The 24,537-nt window shown below is 45.7% G+C and overlaps 1 protein-coding gene across 1 annotated transcript in view; it reads right to left on the bottom strand.

Annotated features, from left to right (window-relative positions):
* The window catches only part of VPS33B (VPS33B late endosome and lysosome associated), an 806,019-nt gene that overhangs the window by 385,841 nt on the left and 395,641 nt on the right, over positions 1–24,537 (bottom strand). The window contains exon 16 of the mRNA XM_078683255.1: positions 7,820–7,884. Coding sequence (XP_078539381.1) covers positions 7,820–7,884 — 65 coding nt within the window. The remainder of the gene's footprint in view (positions 1–7,819; positions 7,885–24,537) is intronic.

The raw sequence follows: 24,537 nt of genomic DNA, 5'->3' as shown, positions 1-24,537 counted from the left end.
ATCCAGCTGGCCACCGCCTTCAGTCCATTCTGAAACCTAGGGGCATCCAGCTCCGCATCCCCACTGAAAGTAACCGCCAGCTGAGTGTCGTCGGCATATGAAACCATGGTTAGGCCCCACTGCTTTACGACCTCAGCCAGCGGTCTCACGTAAAGATTGAATAACGTGGGACTCAGCGAGGATCCCTGCGGAACCCCCATGGCCAAAGGATGGAATTTGGACTGGTAAGGTGGGATGGCCACGCAGAAAGAACGATTGTCGAGGAAGGAGCGAAACCACTGCAGAGCAGGCCCCCCAATGCCAATCTCCTCCAAACGGTGCAGCAGAATGCTGTGGGAGACGGTGTCAAAGGCGGCGCTGAGATCTAATAGTACGAGCGCCGCCGTCTGACCAGCATCCAACACCGCACGCAAATGCTCCACCATGGCGAGAAGGGCCGTCTCCGTGCTGTGACCAGCACGGAAGCCGTTCTGCGTGGGGTCCAGGGCGTTGGCCCGCGTAAGGTGGTCTGACAGGGCCAGATTTACATGGGCCTCCGCAACTTTCGCCGGCCACGGGAGTAATGAAATAGGGCGGTAGTTCTCGGGTTTCAAAGGATCCAAAGAGGGCTTCTTCAGAATAGGGGAAACCACCGCCTGCTTCCATTTGGTAGGGACCATACCCGAGGCCAGCGAGAGGTTAATTAGGGAACACACCGTAGAGTATCCCAAAAAAGACTGATCTCTAAAAAGAGCTGGTCTTAATGGATCCGAAGGAGAGCCGGACTTAATTTGCTGGGCCAATTTGTTAAACCCCTCAGGTAGTAACGGGGGGAAAGAGTGCAGGATGGTATGGCCTTGAGTGCAATCCAGGGCTCCCGAGACTGGCCCAATACTGGGGAAGGCCTGGTAGATAACCTGGACCTTCTCCAGAAAAAAGGATGCCAAAGCCTCACAGTGGGAAATGGAGCCAGTTGCCAGAGAAGAAGCCCTTTTCGCCAAAAGGTCATTAACAACTTTAAAAATAGTTTTTGATGGGTTCGAACTGTTGCGGAATTCCAAGGCATAGAACGCCGCGCGAGCTCTACAGATGGCTCGATGGTAGAGCTTAACGGAGGCAACATATGCGGCTTTCTTATCGGCCTCATAAGACCTCCGCCATGCTCTTTCCGCCCGTCTACAAGTACCCTTCAAAGCACGCAAGGCACTATCATACCAGGGACTCGACTCTCTAGTGCTCAATTTGCTCGAGATGATGGGAATCAGAGAGTCCAGCGCCCTGGAGATCCAGCTGCAAAACTGATCGTAACCAGTTTCCACGTTATCCAGAGGGCCTTATGGCTCTTCCACTAGGATACGATGCAGGTCATCCAGCCTGAGTTTACTCCAGTGCCGCCTAGGGACCCGTCTGACAGATGGAATGAAAGGGGTCTCAGGCAGGGGGTACTGAATGGACACAAGGAAGTGATCCCTCCACCCTAATGGGGAGATGGACAGAGCACTAGCCTCAGCTAAATTAGTAAAAAAAGGGTCGAAAGTGTGGCCCCCTACATGGGTGGGCTGGAATACCTGTTGGGATAGCTGAAGGGCCTCTAAATCAGCTAAAATACTACTAACCGCCGGAATAGTCTGGTTATCGAAATGAAGGTTTAGGTCACCCAAGATGGAAAAATTGGCACAGCCCATAGCTAACGCGCTAACGGCGTCTGGAAAGGCTTCTCTAAACGCTACATCGCTACCCGGGGGTCGGTAGACAACCATCCCAGAAAGCGTGAACTGGGGGCTGATTAAGATCTTAAAAGAGGCCGCTACCCGGGGGTCGGTAGACAACCATCCCAGAAAGTGTGAACTGGGGGCTGATTAAGATCTTAAAAGAGGCACTTTCGCAACCAGCGATGTTAAGGCCATTCCAATTGCAGGTAAAACAGGACCTAACTATGAGGGCAATGCCCCCACCTCTGGTAGGCCGGTTCAGGGTGTAAATAGAGTAGTCAGGGGGGCAGGCCAAGTTGATAATGGCCACATCAGCCTCCTGAAGCCAGGTTTCTGTGATGGAAAATATATCAGGAGACTCGTCCATAATGAGGTCATGGATGGCTTGGTGGTGTTTCACCACGGACCTAGCATTCAAATTCAGCACCCGAAGCATACGCACGGGGCAATTGCTCCGAGGGACAGATAAAATATCCCTCTGGCGAATAGGCACAGGGGAGTCGAGCATCCATCTCTTGCAGGCACAGTGGTAAGGACCGCATAGAGGATGGATTGGTGCTAGGTCACACCTCGGGACGGTCTGCCCAATGGACCAGAGGCTCTCTCTAGAGTAGATAAGCATCACGATGCACAAGGGAGTATGCCTCAGACGGCCCGCTAGCCCGCTGCGACCTTAGCGGGGACGGGCGCAGACGGGCAGGACTCTGGCACGACTCAGGCTAAGCGAAGGCGATACCGCTGCGCGCGGCAGGGAGCTTTAAATAGGCGTCCCACCTAGGCTTCTGCGCACTCGAGCGCTCGCAAAAAATGGCGCCCAGACAACTACCCCACTCCAAGATGGCGGCTACTAAGTGAGCCCACCCCGGGAACCGGACCCGCTCAAGCAGCGGTGGATTCCGATTAAGGTGCAGGTAAGAGGGCACTTTAAAAACCGGGGCTAACAACCAAAATAGGAAAGCAAATAAAAAACAGGTTGAATTAAAAACGCTATTCAGCAGAGTGAGCGCGAAGCGCTAAGCAACGATGTCATTCCTTGTCAGGGCGAACCCTGAAGCAGCTCGCCTTAAATAGGCGTCCCACCTAGGCTTCTGCGCACTCGAGCGCTCGCAAAAAATGGCGCCCAGACAACTACCCCACTCCAAGATGGCGGCTACTAAGTGAGCCCACCCCGGGAACCGGACCCGCTTAAGGAGCGGTGGATTCCGAATAAGGTGCAGGTAAGAGGGCACTTTAAAAACCGGGGCTAACAACCAAAATAGGAAAGCAAATAAAAAACAGGTTGAATTAAAAACGCTATTCAGCAGAGTGAGCGTGAAGCGCTAAGCAACGATGTCATTCCTTGTCAGGGCGAACCCTGAAGCAGCTCGCCTTAAATAGGCGTCCCACCTAGGCTTCTGTGCACTCGAGCGCTCGCAAAAAATGGCGCCCAGACAACTACCCCACTCCAAGATGGCGGCTACTAAGTGAGCCCACCCCGGGAACCGGACCCGCTCAAGCAGCGGTGGATTCCGATTAAGGTGCAGGTAAGAGGGCACTTTAAAAACCGGGGCTAACAACCAAAATAGGAAAGCAAATAAAAAACAGGTTGAATTAAAAACGCTATTCAGCAGAGTGAGCGCGAAGCGCTAAGCAACGATGTCATTCCTTGTCAGGGCGAACCCTGAAGCAGCTCGCCTTATATAGGCGTCCCACCTAGGCTTCTGCGCACTCGAGCGCTCGCAAAAAATGGCGCCCAGACAACTACCCCACTCCAAGATGGCGGCTACTAAGTGAGCCCACCCCGGGAACTGGACCCGCTCAAGCAGCGGTGGATTCCGATTAAGGTGCAGGTAAGAGGGCACTTTAAAAACCGGGGCTAACAACCAAAATAGGAAAGCAAATAAAAAACAGGTTGGATTAAAAACGCTATTCAGCAGAGTGAGCGCGAAGCGCTAAGCAACGATGTCATTCCTTGTCAGGGCGAACCCTGAAGCAGCTCGCCTTTAATAGGCGTCCCACCTATGCTTCTGCGCACTCGAGCGCTCGCAAAAAATGGCGCCCAGACAACTACCCCACTCCAAGATGGCGGCTACTAAGTGAGCCCACCCCGGGAACCGGACCCGCTCAAGCAGAGGTGGATTCCGATTAAGGTGCAGGTAAGAGGGCACTTTAAAAACCGGGGCTAACAACCAAAATAGGAAAGCAAATAAAAAACAGGTTGAATTAAAAACGCTATTCAGCAGAGTGAGCGCGAAGCGCTAAGCAACAATGTCATTCCTTGTCCTTCCTGTGTCAAAAGCAGCAGAGAGATCTAAAAGTAGAATCCCTTCAGCCTACCCTTTATTGTGTCAGGTACATAATTGATCCAAAATTGTCACAAGCACAGGTTCCAAGCTCAAGACAGCAGGCTGCCTGACCCTTCTCGAGATGATTAATCTCTTCTAGGTGGATATTCAACCAGCTAGTTAGGTGTGTATCCATCACTACTCTGATGCACCTAGCCTGGCTTTTTCCAAAAGGGCTGAAACTATCCATTTTTAGGTCGAACCAAGGCAGCGCATGCGCTGCTCTGCTAGGCATGCTGTACTGAGGTAGGGACTTGAAGCTCCGCCCACTCTCTGCCCACATTTTTCATTGGCTTGTGTCATTGTCCAATGTGAACTATGGCTGTTCATTGTTCAAAAGGCTTAGTAGTCCCTCCTTAGTAGTTTCTTCTCCAGAAGGATACTTACATTACTGGGACTGGCTTCCCGGCCAAAGAATTCCACCAAAGAATTCCACCAGAAGCACCATCACTTTCGCTGTTTTTCTAGGAGCTTGCCTTCCTGGCAGCATAAACCCAGCCAGTTGTTCCAGACCCCCCAGCAGGTTTTCCACTCCTTTTGAGAGAGATGTGGGTTTAAGGAACCTCAGCAGAAGCAGCAGTCCTTTTGCTGGTTCTCCATCCTCAGATCTGATTTGCCCTTCCTCTACTATCGGGTTCCAGCTTTGTAGGACAGTCTCCCATTCTCTGGCCCAATGGGAGTCCATCACCATAAAGCTCAGGTTCCTTCATTTGGCCTACAAGGGTTACACCCTCCCTTCCTGTACACTCCTTTGGATCGCCTGTTGAGAAGCTGGAAGTGCACCCCAGCCCAATCCTCAGTCTTGTAGGCTGAAGACTGGTCTTGCTGCAAAAACGGTTCTTAGAAATGGTATGTTTGGAGGAAAACAGCAAGGATTCCTTCTTCTTCTACTTCTTGGTTCCTAAAAAGGAAGGTGGCCCAGGTCCAGTTGGGATCTGAGGTTCTTGAACTTCTTTGGCAAGATGAAGGTCCTTCCTGAGTTTTGTTCTCTTGGCTCTGAAGTCCTAGGATTGGATGTTTTCCTTGGATCTTCAGGACACCCATTTCCATCGGCTGATCTTTCATACTCACATTCTTTACCTCTGCTCCAGCGTGGAATATCATCATTACAAGTTTGTGGTATTGCCTTTTGGTTATCTGAGCACTCCACAAGTCTTCTCCAAGGTGCTAGCTGTGGTGACAGCTTCCCTCAGGAGGTCATGAGTACAAGTATTTGCATACTTGGATGATTGACTGGTAAAATCGGGTTTCCCCAGGCTAGTTTTGGGCCATCAGGCTCTGACTGCTTCATTGGCTGGGCTTCTCCATCAACCAGCAGAAGCCTCACATTGTTCAGATTCTTACTTTGGCATTCATTGCATCGAATTCAGACATTCGAGATGTGATACAAATGTGTTAGACTGCATTTCTGATTGCTGCTCTTCAGGTTTGTTGTACATGTTAGGCTTAATAGCCTCATCTGGTGCTGCAATCTAGGTGATTGATGAAATCTCGTTAGTGGTGTCTCCATCAAAACAATGAATACACATCAGTATATTGGCGTTAAGGGTATTTCATATTAGCCTGTTGTGCAGGGTCTTTTGAATAACAATACCGCCATGCAATACTTCACCAGGACAAAGTACATTTCTGTACTCCCTGCTGGGAGGCCTTGCGCTTGTTGTTTTTGAAATTAAGGGGTTTTGAAATTAAGAGTTTTGTTGGTGGGAGTTCACCTGCCCGTTACTCTGTATGTGAAGGGAGATGTTTTGAGTTGCTTCGCCCAGGAGGATCAGGAATGGAAATAACACCACGATGCGACAGACTTGATCTTTTCCCAGATTGAGTTTCCCTACTTTGACCTCCTGCCATGGCTCTAAACTAGAAATGTCCTCTGTTCTGTACCCTGCACTTCCCACCATTTGATCCTCCTTGATGCCTTCAAAATGGAGTGGTGTGGCTCACTGGTTAGAGGCGGCAGACCCAGAAGCAGAGGACGGCCCGGGACCAGGGTTCTATCCCCGACGCGGCAGGGTCGTGGACCAGGGTCAGCGGACTCGATAATTCTCGCCTCGGTGCCTACTCTAACCAGGGATCACACTCGGCAACTCTGGGCATTAGCTTGCCTCATCTCCACAACGTCCCCCCACATACGCCGGGGATGCCTGGTTTCACCTTGGAGATACCCAGTAGGGACCATCTCACAGGGAAAGCCAGGACGGGTTCCCCAGCGGTCTACAGCGCAGAGATACTCCTTCGGGAGTCGATTCTAGCGCTTTAGAAACCCACAATTAATTAATTAATTAATTAATTAATTAATTAATTAAAATGAGAAGGTCTGCACTTTTCACTGCCTCCGATTCTGCTACGCTTAAGGATGCTGCTCCAAATGTGAGAGAATGATTTACAGCTGATTCACATTGCTAGAGATTTGGCATAGAGAATGGGTATCTTTTATGTAATTCAATGTGCACTTCTTTGAGGCCCAAATTAGTTTATTTTTATTTTTATTTCTTTTATTTCAAAAACAAAACTAGTTCAATATAAAATAAAAGCACACTTCTCAATACAGCATTGATCAAGGAATAGACATAGGTGCACACATATGTTCAACAGTTACTAATATATCCAACCTATCTTACAATTATGCATTGCACTAATTTTTCATGTGTAAATGTGTACATGTATTTATATAGCGCAAATCACCGACCCGGTATCTAAGCGCTTGCTTAGGGAACCCGTCCTGGTATTCCCCTGTGAGATACCCCGGCAGGGTATCCACAAGGTGAAAGCCAGGCATCCCGCCGCGAGGGGCGCAGTGGAGATTAAGCAAGCTATTGCCCAGAGTCGCAGAGTGTGACCCCGTGAGTTGAGTAGGCACCGGAGCGAGAATTATCGAGTCCGTGGAATTTTTGAGCCAGAGACGGGGAATCGAACCCTGGTCCACGGCCGATCTCAGCTTCCGGGTCTGCCGCCTCTAACCACTGAGCCACGCTTCTCCACTCATATATTATCATTGTGCTTTCTGCTTTGCGGTATCCAGCCTTTCACTCTGCATGATGCCTCCCCAGGTCTGCCCACCAACCCATCTTCCTTTATCTCATCCGGGGAACCCATACTTTCTTGTGATTCATAGTGCAGCCCCTCCATTCATGCACAAACCTCTCTGCCAACATACACCAGTCTATATATAGACACTATTTCAGGACTACCCTATAGCCTTGCTCGACCACAGAGGGTGAGAGTGTGGGGAGAGGCAGATTGTTCTCCCAGCCCGGACTCTTTGTGGTTAATTTCCATGCCTTAATCATTGTGGTTATGTAGACCAAGACACACTTTTCAGCACTGTGGGGTATGGAAAGGTTCCCACAATGTGCCTATCCACCCCAAGAAATGGCTCTTGCTGTGACGAAAAAGCCCACTTACATACTATTACAAGGTGTTATGTTCAGTAATACTTGTGCAAAATCAGGAAGAGCAGTTATGCTACTGTGAACCCAAGAAATCAATGTTTTCAAAGCAATTCTTGAAAGCCACTATTCCATAGCAGTTTCTATAATGCAACATTCATCCTACAGAAAAAGGCCTCCAATACCCAGAATGGCATAAGAAATGAAGGCAGCAATATTACTCTACACAATGCAGCCCTACCCATAAGTGAAAGAGTTGATGCCCACCAGTGCTGTATATCCTTTTGGGAACTCATCTGATTACGGAGTTGTGTGGTACTGGGGCTACTCCATTAATTGTAACCTGGAGCGTAGAATAACCACAGTACTAATTGGTAATCTCTTCTTCTCTGGTCTATATGTAACATGCACTTACCTGCCTGTTGATATGCTCTTCAATGAAAGTGATGCTCTCTCGAATATCCAAACCTTCAAGCACAGCTTTGTGGGAGAAAAAAGGGGAATGTTAGTCATAATAGTTACTCTAGTATTCTTCGAGTAAGATTCATACAATTATATAGAGATAGTACAATGCACAAATGTTTATGTATGACCTTGTGTGAATACAGAAACATTCCTAATAGTATGCTTAAAAAGCTGTGTCAGCTGCAACTAACTAGTCATTGTACAGGGAATGTTTACAGCATATGCTAGTTCCCCAGTGCCGTCATACACTGGGTATACCTGCAGTGTATGACGGCAGGTTGTAGTGGAAATGCACAATTTGTATCTTTTTCTCCTCATGGGAAAAGATTTTTGCCTGGAGAAACATCATCACCAAGACCGCCATAAGATTTGTAGGGTTCCATTCCCATTCCGGCTGACTTCAAATCACTTTATTGCCGAGTGCCACAAGGCTTGGGACTCTCCTCCATACTTGTTTAATGTGCATACCAGATCCCTTTGAACTAATATTTGATCTCATGGCTCTTTATTATATGTTCGTATAAATTATGCCATTTGAGATGTCATCAGTGATGTCTTCAATGATATCATGAGTGATGATATATGTAAGATCATAAGCAGTGCATGGTGGGGGCACAAGTTCTAGTTAGGTCAATAAACTATAACTGGAAAATTCGGTATGTTTTAACTGGTATTTTGACATAACTATAACGTCACCTTATCCTTTTTTCAGTGAATTTCGGAGGTTTTTTGTTAATGTAAAGTACGATAACATTACCAAACCTAACTATAACATAACATAACATACTTTTGTTTTTTTCAGGGAATTTGTAGGATTTTTTTTAAAGTATACGAATATCTCATTACCATATCCAACACCACATGGGTGACCCCCCTCCCGGCCCACACCATATGGCCATGCATGGCTTGGGGTTGAGCGCATACTCCCAAACTCCTGTGGGCGGCCAATCTACCACGGACACGCAGCCCACATTTTTGTAACTCATTTTCCTGGTCCCACAAAAGTCCCTCAGGAAAGGCTTTACACATTTAAACCGTAACGTTGTCACTGAAATTTTAATCTAAATATAATGTTACTTTAACATTTGTTTTTTTTCCAGTGAATTTGTAGTTTTTTTTTACGTAAAGTAATATTTTATTACCATATGTAAATCAAACCCCCCCGCCACGCATAGACTTTGGCCGTGCATGGAGTGAGGTTGGCCGCCGGGCATGTGACCTACCCCCGCAGACAGCCATCCTCACGTCGTAAACAGCCTTCACCCATGTACCGCTTAGGGATGATGCAGCCTCACCCTCACCCCAAATCTACTTCAGGACTCCATCATTGGAAGGCTTTTTTTTTTTTTTTAAAAGGGTCCCATCCTTCAGCCACCTCAGTCCTCAGGATACCCATCCTGGCGCCTTTTTTTAAATTAAGGAGAAGTGTGCACAGCTCCCATCCTTGAGCAAACAGTGCCCATGGGACCTCATCCCCGGTGGCCAAAAGATATTTGTAAAGGGGAGTGGGAGGGGTAGCATGGGCCCCCTCCTCAAACCAATAGTGGCCCCAGGGACCTGTTCCCCGGGACCAAAACGTATATATTAAGATGGGGAGTAAGCATGCCCCCTCTAATCGAGCCAACAGTGGCACTAGGACCCAATCCTATGCGCCAAAACATATATGTGAATGGGGGGGAAATGCTGTCTCACCTCCTGACCCTTAATAGTCCCCAAGGACCCCACACCCCTGAGGGCAAATTCCTTAGAAAGGGGAGGGGGCCACACGGCCTGCTCTCCGAGCCTTATTAGGCCCTGGGGACCCGATCCCCCTAACCGCCGCCCTTAATTTAAAGGGGAGCTGGGGGAACGGTCTGCCTCCCTGAGCCTAATTTGGCTTCAGGGAACACATCTTAGGTGTGTGTCCTGGTGGCCACCCAAGGCACCCACTAAACAGCAAGTTGATGGCTGCATGGCAACATCAGGGTTCTCGTCAGCTACCCACAACTGCAGGAGCCAGTATTGCTCCCATCCCGAGGGAGCAGCTGTTTGTGCTTGGGGCTTCTCCTCGAAATTTGTAACAAAACCTAAAAAAAACATGTTTTTGATTCATCACCAGACCTAGGGATTCAGGGTATTCCTATGCTGCCCCCTTAAGTCATATTTTAGCTTTTATTTTCTAGGACTCAGGACGTTTTGATACAGTGGCAGTCAATCAAATCGCACCATGAGATCTTTCAGCCCGCAGATACTTGACGCCTTGAAATATAGAAAGATTTTGAGTCTAAAAAACACTGAAAGTATTTACATTAAATCACAAAAATCACTGTTTTGGGACCAATATCTTGCTTTCTGCCAAATTAAGTGGAAATTTGCTCTATCGTTTGGGCTGCAGCTGTATCTAAAAATCCTATGAAAAAATGAATGGAGGAAACGCGTTTTGGGACCCCACCCTCCTTTTTTCTCAGCCACCGCTTAAGGATCACCCCAAAAGTTTCCAGGAAGGAGCTGAGGTGGAAGAGCTTTTTTGGGGAAGAATTTTGTGAAGATTTGTAAAACAGTGCCAAATCTATAAGCAAACCAAAAAATGTTTTCCCTATGGAAACACAATCCTAACTCTATCTATCTATTTATAGATAGATAGTTAGATATATGGTGAATGTTACTTACCCTGTAAGCATCTGTTTGTGGCATATAGTGCTGTACATTCACATGCTTAGCATAAGTCCACCATCTGGTGTTGGGTATGCTCGGAAGTGTGCACAATTTTGTTTTCTTCGAAGAATTGTTTCAAGTGACAAGGTAGAGTGACTCCTCCTCTTGCTTGTAGTGAGCATGTTCATTGACTCCAATGTTAGATTGTTTTCCATTTGGCTGGTGAGGATGGAGTGAAAGGATAGTGTAGATATGTAGAATACCATGTAATAATGTGATGTATAATGTATATAAATGCAAGAAGCATAAGTCACTGGGCAGGAGGGTGGGCACATGTGAATCTACAGTACTGCATGCCACAAACAGATGCTTACAGGGTAAGTAGCATTCATCGATGGATGGCATGTGTGGCTGTAGATACACATGCTTAGCATAGACTAAATGGCAGTTCCTCTTGTAACAGGTGACTAACTTGTGGCAGCTGCATTTGTTTGAAATAATGTACGTAGTACTGCTTGACCAACATTTTACTTGTTGTCATACCATAACATCTACACAGTAATGTTTTGTAAATGTATGTGGTGTAGTCCATGTAGCAGCTATTGGAATATTCCCTAGAAATGCCATTGAGCTCCTGCTTTGTATGTAGAGTGGACTTTTGGTGGGATAGAAAGAGGTCTTTTGGCTTTAGCAAAGCAGGTTTGGATACATTTTACTTTCCAATGAGCAATATCTCAGTTTTCCGGAAGGATTGTATTCTATCTATAGATACATTAATGCTCTTTGAACATCTAATGTAATGCTCTTTCTGCCATTGAAATTGGTGGAGGGAAAAATACAGGTAATTCAATGGATTGATTCATGTGAAATTGTGATACTACCCTAGGTAGAAATTTAAGATTAGTTCTTAAAACTACTTTGTCTTTATGTATTTGGAAAAACGGGTCCTTTAAAGTTAGTGCTTCTGCTTCTGAGTGAAGTAATCGCAATGAGAAAAGCAAGTTTCCATAATAAAAAATGTAGTGAACATTTATGCAATTGTTCAAATGGTGGACCCATTAACCTTGTTAACACAATCTTAAGAATCCACTGGTTTAGGTGGAGTTCTATGAGGTATATCTCTTTTAAGGCCTAGTAGAAAAGCTTTAATTTCAGGAATTCTGAATATAGACGTTTGTTCTCTATTTTGAAGATATGCGGCTAGGGCTGTAAGATGTATTTTTATAGAAATAAAAGCTAACCGTGCAACTTGTAAACGAAGCAGGAAGCATAGAATGTTTTGAGGTGATGCATTTAGTGGATCAATATTTTTTGAGTGACATTAATGAACAAAACGTTTCCACTTCGCTGCATAGCATGCCCGTTCGGTGGGCCTTCTTGCTTCTCTTTAGAAATCCATACATTCTTTTGGCAGAATTAAATATCAAACTTCTAAGACCTCAGGAGCCAAATTGCAAGATTGAGTGATGTGGGATTTGGGTGTCTTACCACAGTGAGGAGGTCCTGTCTGTAGGGTAGTAGTTGATGTGAGACTACTGAAAACTCTAGTAATGTTGTGTACCATGGTTGCCTGGCTAATGTGAGAGCAACTAGAATGAGTGTCAAAGATGTCTGCCTCAGTTTGTGAATTACAAATGGAATCAGGGGGAGAGGTGCAAAAGAATAAGCAAATAATCCTGACCAATTGAACCACAGCGCATTGCCTTTGGACTGCGAATGATGGAACCTGGAGGCAAAATTTTGGCATTTTGCGTTCTGTGGGGTTGCAAATAGGTCTATGCCCTATTGTCCCCATTGATGGAAGAATGGGTGTATAACTAGTATATTGAAATCCTATTTATGGACTTCTTTGCGTGTCCTGCTGAGGAGATCCGCCAAGTTGTTGTCTACTCCTAGAATATATTGTGCGCACAACTGAAAATTGATTGATTTTTTGTGCTAGAGAGACAACTGTGGAGATTTGGTCCCCCCTTTTTTGCAGATAATACATGATAGTCATGTTGTTTGTTTTGATTAAGACTACTTTGCTTGAAAGGTGAGGAAGGAATGCTTTTATCGCTAGATGAACAGCTAGCAAAATTAAGTGATTGATATGTAGAAGAGATTGACCAGTGTGTCCAGCGCCCATGTGCAGTCATTTTCTGTGAGTGCACTGCCCGCCAGTCATTGATACATCCGTTGTTATGGTTGTTTTCAGAAGTGGGTCTATAAACTGCCATCCCTGTACCAGATTTTTGGAGTTCCATAATTGCAGAATTCAAGTTCAAGTTCAGGCATTTATAAAGCGCACTACTCACCCAGAGGGTCTCAAGGCGCTAGGGGGAGGGGATCACTGTTTATCGAATAGCCAAGTTTTCAGTTCTTTTCTGAAGGAGATGTGATTCTGAGTAAGGCGGAGGTGGGTGGGGAGTGAGTTCCAGGTCTTGGCAGCCAGGAAGGAGAAGGATCTGCCACCCATGGTGGTTTTTCGGATGCGCGGGACTGCGGCGAGGGCTTGATTGAATGATCTTAGTTGGCGGGTGGGATGGTAGAAGGACAGTCGGGTGTTGAGGCATTCGGGTCCTAGATTATAAAGGGCCTTGTGTGCGTGGGTAAGAAGGCGGAAAGTGATTCTTTTGTTGACGGGAAGCCAGTGGAGGTTTTTTAGGTGACCGGTGATGTGTTCTTGGCGAGGGATGTCTAATATGAGTCTCGCTGATGCGTTTTGAATGCGCTGGAGCTTTTTCTGCAATTTTGTTGTAATTCCGGCGTAGAGTGTGTTGCCATAGTCCAGTCGACTTGTGACCAGTGCATGGGTGACAGTCTTTCTTGTTTCGAGGGGGATCCAGTGGAAGATCTTTTTGAGAATGCGAAGGACGTTGAAGCAGGAGGACGATACAGCGTTGACTTGTCTGGACATTGAGAGAGAGGAGTCTAGAATGAAGCCAAGGTTACGTGCATGGTCTGTGGGTGTGGGCGCTGATCCCAAAGCGGACGGCCACCAGGAGTCGTCCCAAGCTGAGGGGGAGGATCCAAGGATGAGCACCTCCGTTTTGTCTGAGTTGAGTTTTAAGCGGCTCTGTTTCATCCATTCGGCTACTTCTTTCATACCTTCGTGAAGGTTGTTTTTGGCGGTGTTGGGGTCTTTGGTGAGGGAAAGGATAAGCTGGGTGTCGTCGGCGTAGGAGATGATGTTGAGGTTGTGTTGACGTGCGATGGAGGCGAGGGGACTCATGTAGACGTTGAAGAGGGTGGGACTGAGTGAGGAGCCTTGAGGTACGCCGCAGATGACTTCAGTGGACTCGGAGTAGAAAGGGGGGAGTCGGACTCTCTGGGTTCTTCCGGCTAGGAACGAGATGATCCAGTCCAAGGCTTTTCCTTGTATGCCGATGTTGTAGAGGCGTTGTATGAGGGTGTTGTGACAGACAGTGTCGAAGGCGGCGGAGAGGTCGAGTAGAATGAGGGCCACTGTTTCACCGTTGTCCAGGAGTGCTCGGATGTCGTCGGTCGCCGCAATGAGGGCGGTTTCGGTGCTGTGTTTGGTTCGGAAGCCGTTTTGTGAGGGATCCAGGGAGTTGTTGGATTCGAGGAAGGCTGCGAGTTGGCTGTTGACGGCTTTCTCGATGACTTTGGCAAGGAAAGGGAGGAGGGAAATGGGTCGGTAGTTTTTCAGTTCTGAGGGGTCTGCTGTTGGTTTTTTCAGAAGGGCGCTGAGTTTGGCGTGTTTCCATATTTCTGGAAAGGAGGCGGAGTTGAAGGAGCAGTTGATGACATCGCGGAGTTGGGGGGCGATGATGGAGTCAGCTTTGTTGAAGATGTAGTGGGGACAGGGGTCCGAGGGTGAGCCAGAGTGAATTGAGTTCATGAGGCGAATGGTATCTTCAATGGTGATTGGGTTCCAGGACTTGAGGTAGTTAGTTGGAGGGGTGGGAACAGAAGGGGGTGGGGTGAGTTGGTCATTGGGAGTATTCATGAAGCTGTTGTGGATGTCGGCGATTTTGTTGTAGAAGAAGGAGGATAGCGCATCGCAGAGGTCTTGGGAGTTAGCGATGTCGTTGGATGCTGCGGGAGGGTTGGTGAATTCTTTGACGATATTGAAGAGTTCCTTGCTGTTATGAGAGTTGTTGTCGAGACGGTCCTTAAATGCTGATTTCTTGGCGGATCGAATCAGTTGGTGGTGTTTGCGGGTGGCTGTCTTGAGGGAGGCCATGTTGTCTGAGGTTGGTTCTTTTCTCCAGTTCTTCTCCAGGGTGCGGCATGTCTTCTTGGATTTTTTAAGGTCGTCATTGAACCAGGGAGCCCTTTTGCTGAATGATTTCAACTGGTGTTTTTTCAGGGGTGCTAGTTCGTCCGCACTGTTGGTGATCCATTGCCTGAGGTTTGTGGCCGCTTGGTCTGGGTCCGTTGTTAGGGTGGGAGTGTTTTGGCTGAGTGATGTGAGGAGTTGGTCGGTGGTGATTTTGTTCCATTTTCTTCGGGGAATGGGTTGTGGGTCAGGGTTGTTTTGTAGCTGAAGTGAACACAGCTGTGATCCGTCCAGTGGAGAGCTGTAGTGTGATCGAAGGAGATGTGCTTGCTGGAGGTGAAGATAGGGTCGAGCGTGTGTCCGGCTGTGTGAGTGGGGGTGTTAACCAGTTGTTTGAGTCCAAGATTGGACAGGTTGTCCAGAAGGGTGGTGGTATTGTTGTCGAGAATGTTGTCAAGGTGGTAGTTGAGGTCTCCTAGGAGAATGTAGTTCTCGGATGCGAGGGCGTGCGGGCTGATGAAGTCAGTGATGTCGTCACTGAATTGAGATCGGGTGCCTGGGGGCCTGTAAATGAGGGTTCCTCTGAGTGTGGTCCTGGGGTCGGTGTGGATCTGGAAGTGGAGGTGTTCGGCGGTTGCAAGATTGTCATCAGAGCAGGTTGTAATTTTGATGGTGTTTCTGTGGACGATGGCTAAGCCTCCTCCAGTTTTGTTAATGGTGCGGTCTTTTCGAATGATCTTGTATGTCTCCGGTATGGCTATGGCGATGTCGGGGGCAGAAGATGCATTCATCCATGTTTCAGTGAGGAAGGCGATGTCAGGAGATGTAGAGTCGATTAGGTCCCAGAGTTCGGTTGCGTGTCTGTGGACCGAGCGGGTGTTCAGTAGGATGCATTTCAAGTCGTTGGGTTCGGAGCTGTGTGTGGAGGAAGTGTGTTTGGTGAGGGTCCTGACGCAGTTGAACTTACAGGAGAGGCAGGAGAAAGGGCCGTGGGTACGTCCTGGGGTAGCTTGGCAGCAGAGTGGGGTGCGTCCGGCGTTGAGGGCGAGGAGAGTGGCGGCATCATAAGTTACTCTGGGGGGTTGGGAGCGGCATAGAGCAGGGGGACGGGCGCTGGGCGCGGTCCAGGCGCGGACGGGCGTAGACGGGCTTACCTTTGGCGCACCTTCGGCGAGGCCGTAGCGCGTGGACGCTGCGCGTTGGGACATCAGGCATTTAATGGAGAGTGGAGGGGGCGGAGCGAGGGAGGGGCAGCAGGGAGGCGGGATCTGGGAGGGCTCACACAAGTAAACACTCCACAAAATGGTAGCCCGGAAGCTGAATCGAAACTGAGGCAAATCCGGAGTGCGAGTCAGGGTACAGCAGAAGTCGGAAAGACTATTCAGGCTAAGATAACTTCCCCACAGTGTAAATTGTATGCGCAAATATATGTTACCACAGGTGACTGATACCAGGCGCTGAATGCGTTCTAACAGGGCAAGCAGGCAGCAAGGCAAATAGAGTGGCAAACTTAACAGCTTATCATAACTAGATCCTCTAATTGACCCTCCGCTTGAGACCATTGTTGCATTAAGCATTGTTGTAGAGGGTGCATATTCAATCTGGCATGAGGTACTATGGCTTTGCATGATGTCATGGTCCCTAGGAGACGCATAACTGTTCTGCCTGATATTTGATTTTGAGGCTCAAATTGTGGAACCACTGTTTTGAAAGTCTGTATCCTAGCTGTATTTTGGGTAAGCTGCTCCTGTTTGACAATTTAGTATGGCTCCTAAATTATTTAGAGATTCCGAGCAAGGGTCTATCCATGGGAGAAACCGAATAGAATAAGGAAAAGAGTAGACAGTATTCTTGGAACAAAGGCTCTATTTCGCCCCTCATCTAACAAAGTTGTAGAAAAAAGTGAAGGTGTGCATTTTATCACACAATATACTAACCATGCAGGCAATCTCGGGCATTCTGAAGAAACAATGGGGTATTTGACTAAGGACAATGTGTTGTAGAGTAAAATAGGGACAACTCCAAGAACTACATACTAACGGAATGTGCCCCTCAAGGATATGCTAGTTCAATGTCATCTCAGACCTAAAAAAACACCAACTGGCTTAAAAAAACTAAAGGTTATAGATGGTGTGGGACCTGCAAAGCATACAGGTACAGCAATAGTGTACTAGATGTTCAACTTGAGAGAAACAACAAGAAGTGGCTAATTTGAAATTGATCACGTGTAAAACCGACTTTGTGGTGTATGTCATCACATGCCCTTATGGGAAATGGTACATCGGATCAACTACTTTTCCAGTCCAAAAACGAATTCTGGAACATTAGAGGGCCATCACTAACAATGACTTGAGCTATAGCACAGCTGGACACTTTCAAGAGCCACATCAGAGTGACTGGACAAAAGCAAAGTTTTTTGGCCTAGACACTGTGTTTAAACACCCTAGAGAAGGAAACAGAGTAACAGCCCTATGGAGACTTGAGCCTAGATTTATTCTGAAAGCTGGTTGCCTGATCCCGGAAGGAATGAATAATAATGAGGAATGCATTCACACTTATGAGATGGTGTCGATGTTTCTACTGTCCCACCTTTTCATCCCCTTCTTTCCCCGCTTACATACAGTTAGCTGAATGACTGTTTTGAACATAGAAATATTTAATTTGGTGAACTGCATATATATGCTGAAAATCCTTGACTATCACATACAATAGTCAAATGTTGTACTATATTATATTATATTTGCATTTTCTTTATGATTCTGAAACATGACAGCCCTTGTATAGATACACCCACCTTGTGCACCCTCCCTGGCCTCTAGGCTGAGCAATCTCAGACACCGGGTTCCTTATATCATTATTAGTTCATAAGAGACTGTTCAGATATTGAGTAAACAATGTATGGGCATTGTTATTAACTTTGTACAACCTTTTTTCAGATTCCAGATTGGCACACTGGAAATCTTGCACTAAAGAGACCCACGGATTCAGGGATAATCTGCATGGAGAAGTGACACAACTGTGGAATCTCTTCTTTGAAGTAACTGGCTCCTACAGCTAAATTGACTACGGTCAGTCGTTCCTTTAAATATTTAATAATAACAGATTCTCTCGGACTCATCACAGTGACATTCATCGTTCTTTTACTCCTGTTCTCAGGAAAAGGACCAGTTTGCCTGGGTACTTGACCCCCAATGATATCCCAGACTAATCTCACATATTTGGTCCTTCCGCCATGCACATCGGTGTCAGGACAAATAACTAAAACAATTTTCCAGCTCCCATGTTCCTCTACAAACACTGCAAATCCATATGAACCTATAACATCACTATGTAACAACAACAGGCAGCATGGGAAATGTAGTCTTATTTCTACGATCCACTGAATACATAACACAGGATTGTAAAACATTACACTCCTCTTTTTTTTAATCTGTAAAACATTCTGTTACTTGAGTCCACCTGATGTATACAATATCGACTCACTTAAGCATGTTTACCTTTAAGTTTATAAACGTTCTTGAAGATATAACGAGCATCTGTTTTCTATGTTGTTTATACCTTGTTGTTGCTGTGGCGTACTATTTAAGTGCAAGCAAATCTGTTGTGGTAATGTTTACCAAGACTCTGGAGAGTCTAAACGATATATATGTTCAAGGCCAAGGCTGTGGTCGAGTCTACTCTCTGCGGATTAAAATTACTTACGATGATCAGTGTGGCTCGAGAATCATTCATTTGGTTTATTCATTGTTTGCGATATATATCTCTATCTCTCTCTCTATATATATATATATATCTGGTGCAGCTTCCTTGCAGGGGGGAGTGGAGACAGCATTTGCATTGTCCAAAGCAGTCCAGGCCCATTCAGGTGTGAAAGGAATCTCCTCCCCCTACCCTAAATGCAGCCCAGCCCAGCCCTGACTCACCTTGGAAAGGCAGGACATACCTAACCCCCCCCCCCCCCCAAGTGCCTGCCTGAACAGAATGCACATCCCCAGCCCCTGTCACTCCAAAGCCAGACAGCGAATACACGAACCTAGCAAAGGCACACTGGATGGCTAAGCAAGAAAACACCTACTTTCTAAAAGTGATATTTTCAAGCACACAATAAAAAAATCATCTTCACTAAAAGATGCATTTTTATATTCAGGCATACCAAACTCCCCATTCCCATCTTGTTCTCATGAGCAGTTATAATTATAACATGTTATAAGTAAACTCCCCATTCTATCCTAAGGGACAGATAGCCTTTTACTACTGACAAAACAAAATTGGCAGTATTTCACTATCAGGACATGCCACACACAATAAGGCATGTCCTACCATTTACATATTTACATACACTGCACGCTGCCCACAAGGGCACCTTGGGCCTACCTTAGCGGTAACACAGGTAAGAAAAGGGAAGGTTAGGGCCTAGCAATTGGGTGCACTTGCCAGGTCAACCTGGCAGTACCAGACTGCACACAGACACTGCAAGGGCAGGCCCGAGAACCCTTTCTAAGGCTGCTTGTGTGGGTGGCAAAATTAGTGCTGCAGGCCCACTAGCAGCATTTGATTTCCATGCCCTGGGCACACACAGTGCACTGTACAAGGGACTTAGTAAATCAAATAAGCCAATTGTGTACACACTAATCCACAAACATAATTTACTGGGTGAGCATATGCACTTTAGCACTGATCAGCAGTGGTAAAGTGCCCAGAGTCATAAAACCAACACAAACAGGATCCACAACAGGAGGCCAAAAAGCAAAAAGTCTGGGGATAAACCCGCTGGAAAAGCCAGGTCTAACACTCACCTTACATTAACTCACCACAGTTTCCTCATGTATACGTTCATGATAATCTCGGATTGTGGCCATGTGTAGATGTATGTTTGACACTGTTTGGATAGGGGCACGCCATATCAAGCACCTGCTCAGCATTTATTTATGGACTAAGACCCTTGATTACTTATTTCAAATGCTGTTTGTTTTCATTGTCTTTGTACTGTGTGTTGTATAAGAATATGCAAAGCATGTATTATGTATTATGAAAGTTTGCTTTTAGTTCATATACTCCTATTACCTGTATTGTTTAAGCTGAGGTCTAGCGGTTTCCTTTTGGTACAGTTATAGGTAAGAGTTCCCATGAGTTTCTTGTCACATTACATCAAGAACCATGGAGAAACTTTCTCACAATATCACCAAGCAACAGTACAAATAAGTCTTCAGCTCTCTCAGGCAAAGAGACATGTTTGAGAATATTTCTCCAACCACCAAGGACACTAGTTAATAACAAGGCACAGACAGAGCCTAGCCTTGCAGCTACAGGGTTGCCTGTCTGTACCAAACAGGTATGTGCTGTGCTATGTGATGTACTGCACCCCTCGCAATAGCACACTTTATTGACCTAATTATCATCGATTCTCATGTATGGCTTCAAGGCAAGGTGATCCAGAGACTCCAAACAACTCCATTAGATTTTTCAACACGATGTAATGGTTCACTTTGTTGTTGGCCGCAAAAAGATTAAAGAGAATCAGGGCAGCCTATTGTTGTTCTTTCAAACTGTCAAGGGAGGCCTACTGTGAGTTTTGGCCTCACCCATAGGCCTGAAGCCTGACTGGTGGTTTTGCAGTAAGTTATGTTGTTCTACATCATTCCTTTGAGGATTCCTGCAATACTAATTTGCGGGGGCAGCAAAGCATGGCTATGGGTCTATAGTTAACAAAATTCTTGGGGCAGTCTGTAGGGTTTTTCGTGATATCACAGTTTATTGCTTATGTCATGCATACAAAAAAACATTTCTATTAGAAATAGATGCATTATAAATGTTTGTAAGGGAGTGAACTAATGTTGGAAAGCGTTCATTGTAGACACCAACTATCGATGACTCAGCATATTGTAGACTAAGTGGCCTATCTCTTCCACTTTTTATGAGTGTGAAGTCTGATATCGATGGACAATAAAGGGAGGAATAAACGGGGAGGCACTATTTCAGGCTTGTTAGGAACATCTGCTCAAATTCTGTTTTACATAACATTTTAGTCAAAAAAGGTGAGAAGATATTCACAGAGGCTGTTTTTAATATCTCCAGATTTCCTACTGATCATTTCCGTTCATTGACTCAAGGTTTAGTTTAGGTGTTTTGCATATTATTAGCATGTAGTATTCTTTGTTATAGATTCTTCCATCAGGTTTCGTCCACGTTCAGCTTGGATGATATCTAGAAGTATTCCGCTTTTAAATCTAGCCATTTCAGGTTGGCCAGATCCAGACTGTTTAGCAGATTTTTTGCGTTTTTTGGGCATATAAGATTATCACAGGCAGTGATATCACAATCCTCGCAGCAATGTTGTGAACTGTTTAAAGGAAATCTAGTGTATTGAGGTGGAAGTGACTTGTATCTATGCTCTTCAACTGCTTTTCTGTAGTAGCAGTCTGATGTTTCTTGTGGTGGGAGTTCTGTTGCATGTTTGAATATAATTGGTGCGTTGTCTGACCATAGCTTGCCTTTAATAAACACTTTTTCTCTTTCAATGTTGTGAGTTAAAGTTAGTATTGTGCATGGCAGCTTTCATGATTAAAAACTAGTGCTATTCAGTTTATTATAAAATAAAATACAAATCTTACTCTGTAAAAACACATGGAAAACCTTGAAAGGAGGTCCTTTGGGAGCAATAACAGGATCGGGGTACCTAATGGAGTGGAGGGGATGAACCTGGATGGCAATGTGCAAAAGCCTTTAAAACCCTTCTGGAAAAGCCTGACACCATCTTATACAGGACTCACCAAAGTTCCAGATCATCTACATTAGCTCAATTACTGGCAGATATACCAAGTAGAGTACATTCACATTTGAAGGGAATAATGTGCTCCTCTTCCAAGACCTCTTCAACAGACAAAAAAAGACAAGCTGTCTGTCCAGTGCTTCTATTTTTACGATACACAAAATATTACCTATCAACGGGCCATCTATTCAGACACAACATTGACTACCAAATGTCTTTGATAGAAGAAGTCGAATTGCTGCTACACAGAAGTAGAAGCAGATGGAAGATAATTTCCAGAAAAAGATCAAAGCTCAACTGCAAACCAAGCGCAAAAGTCAGTGTGAGACAGAGAGGAAGGCAGTGACAGGCTAACTAAAGAACAAATCTCCTGAGGTGGCATCTTCCAAAGTGCCACAGAAGGCCACAGTTAAGACACTAAGAAAAAACAGACTTATACTTTGCAAGTAGGGTGGCTTCCAGATCAAGATGCTTTGTTGGGGTGAGGCCAACAAAGTGGTTGTTGTTTGCCACACACTGTCCATGCGGGAAATTCCAAAACAGGGATGAAAAATGACTCGGAGACAACTTAGCATGTCGGAAGAAGAGTTAGTCATAGTCATGCTTCCTTCCTTATTGAGAATCAGGAGGATTCTTCCCATTGTTACATTTTGTTGGGAAGGTTTTCCCAGGAGGCAAGTCCCTCCTCAGTAAAGGGCCAGTTGAGTTTAAGATTAAGTTCACAAGGTTTTACACCAGTCACATACAACAAGATAAATTACATTCAGTCAGGAATTAGCAGTCCACACAACAAACAATTCCTAACTTATGCTGGCCACATAGCAGAGAAAGCCTTTCGTCCTTATCCGCGTTTCCAGATAGACAAAACAATGACATTAATTTCATTCAACATAAGGGGCTTAACAGTCCTAATAAAAGGATCTACATTCTTAATACACAGAAGCGATAAAAAGGAGACATTCATTCATGCGATTGAACCCCTACTCACGAATGCCTCTTCTCATAAACTATTTACCCATTTATACACGACAATGCAGGATAAAGCACAGGTGCAGGCAGTTCTCTTAGCCTGGGATCTTGACTATACACCTCCCATCACAGAAGCGCAGTGAACACACAGCTGCGTCAGCCCTCAGCGTTGTCACCTAAATACCAGTTGCATCTTATCCATTTCAAATTCTTGCACAAGTTGTACCACGCCCGATGCAATAACTACACATGGGGCTGGCGGATGAGGCACACTGTATGCGCTGCTCGGCTCCACGAGCCTCTTTCCTTCACATTGCCAGGGAATGCTAGCGGATGGCTGGATATTGGTACGACGTGTATTCCATTCTTTACCAGATAAAGTGCAATCCCCTCCTACAGACCCCTCTAGCTGCACTCCTGGGATATGTCAAAGATGTCACCCCTGGTCTTTGACGCCTCACAGCTATGGTCCACTTATTAGCCAAACGACGAGTGGCTATGCATTAGGTCAGACTGCCCACACTTAAGGCCGACACCTTGCTGCAGAACGTGGTCTACTGTGAAGAACAACCGTCCACATACTGGGACCTGATGCCACCAAGATCCCGCCTGAGGGATATCTGGGAACCATTACTAACTTACTTCAAAGCAAAGATGCTCCCCCAACCTGTGTTTGGAAGGGACCCGCCCATAATGGATTCCCTTACTTGCTTGGATAGTATGCCGGAGTCAAACCAGACAACCCAGATGGCCAAGTTCCCAGTGTGCCTGAAATACTAGGGGTGTCTGTGCCCTGCGAAAAATGCTTTCCCATTCCTCCAGACGCCCACTGGATGGAACACTGTTGCACTATTTCTCTGTATGCTCTGCTGGTATATCTCTGTTATCTTGGTCCCAGAGTGATGCGCTGAAGTGATGATGCCATAATGTTGCCGAAATGTACTTCGTTTACGATTGTGTCTTTTCCACTTGGCCCTGTACCCCTTTCTTTCTTTCTCATTCTCCTCCTTTTTTCCCTTTGTTACTTGGAGGCCTTCGCTTCACTGTTGTATCTTTTAAGACATTCATTGTATTGAGGAGACTCATCTCTTACTGAAAGACAACAGTAGGCTAGATTCCAAGTACTACCCCAAACAATACTTAACAGATGCAAAAGTAAAGGGAGCAGCAATTCTCTTTAGTAAGAGGGTACGATTTATGCTCGAATCTAATCCAGATGACAAAGGGGGGAAAGTGGTTGTTATTAAACTGATCCCTGAATAATCATCCAATCTCCCTGGAAGTAGTCTGTGCTACTAACCAGTGACAACAGAGCTTCTTAAACGCTACTAGCCAAGCATTGATAGATTCCACCCTTTGATATTAGAGGGGGCTGGAATTTAATTTTAGACTCCCTTCTAGACAAATTGAGCCAGATGGCAGGGGTACCATCAGCTTATCATAAAAGGGTCCAAATTGGCTTAAAGATATTGGGTTAACTGATATTTGGAGAAACACTCAAGCAAATAGATGTGACTATCCCCACTACTCAGATGCTCAAAAGTCATATGGTGGGATGGACATAATACTGCTAGAGTAATTCCTGTGACCGAAAGTCCAGGATGAGGAACAGGGCGCCCTATCTCTATCAGATCATGGCACCGTTACATCTAAACTGTAATGGAACAAAAGAACTATCAGGTAAACATAGCGAAAACTTAATATACACTAAGGACCCCAGTAGCAAGACAGTGACACCTCAGCCACTTTCAAGAAGTTACTTACATATGGTAACACTCTATCTAACCGAAGGATTCTAACTGTTGAATATTCCCCAGGCATCAGACTGGATCCGGAAATTTTCAAGCAGGTGGCACCTGCTTGAAAATTTCTTCACGCAAATATAGTTCTCCTCTGGAAATTACATACATGTATATAAGTGCCACCCATGCACGCTGTCAGGTGCTATCTAGACTGTTCATGTCCTCAGATGTAGAGTCCAACCACAGATTAGTCTGACCAATGTGCAGATCTCTATACATGGGTCGTTTTTAGAAGGAAAAAGAGTCCAGTTCACAGAATGGGGTAGAGG

Source organism: Lissotriton helveticus, chromosome 3_1 (genome assembly GCF_964261635.1).
Source record: "Lissotriton helveticus chromosome 3_1, aLisHel1.1, whole genome shotgun sequence".
In the NCBI taxonomy this organism is placed as follows: domain Eukaryota; kingdom Metazoa; phylum Chordata; class Amphibia; order Caudata; family Salamandridae; genus Lissotriton; species Lissotriton helveticus.
The sequence above is the reverse complement of the archived record's forward strand: the minus strand, read 5'-3'. Positions and strand labels throughout refer to the sequence as shown.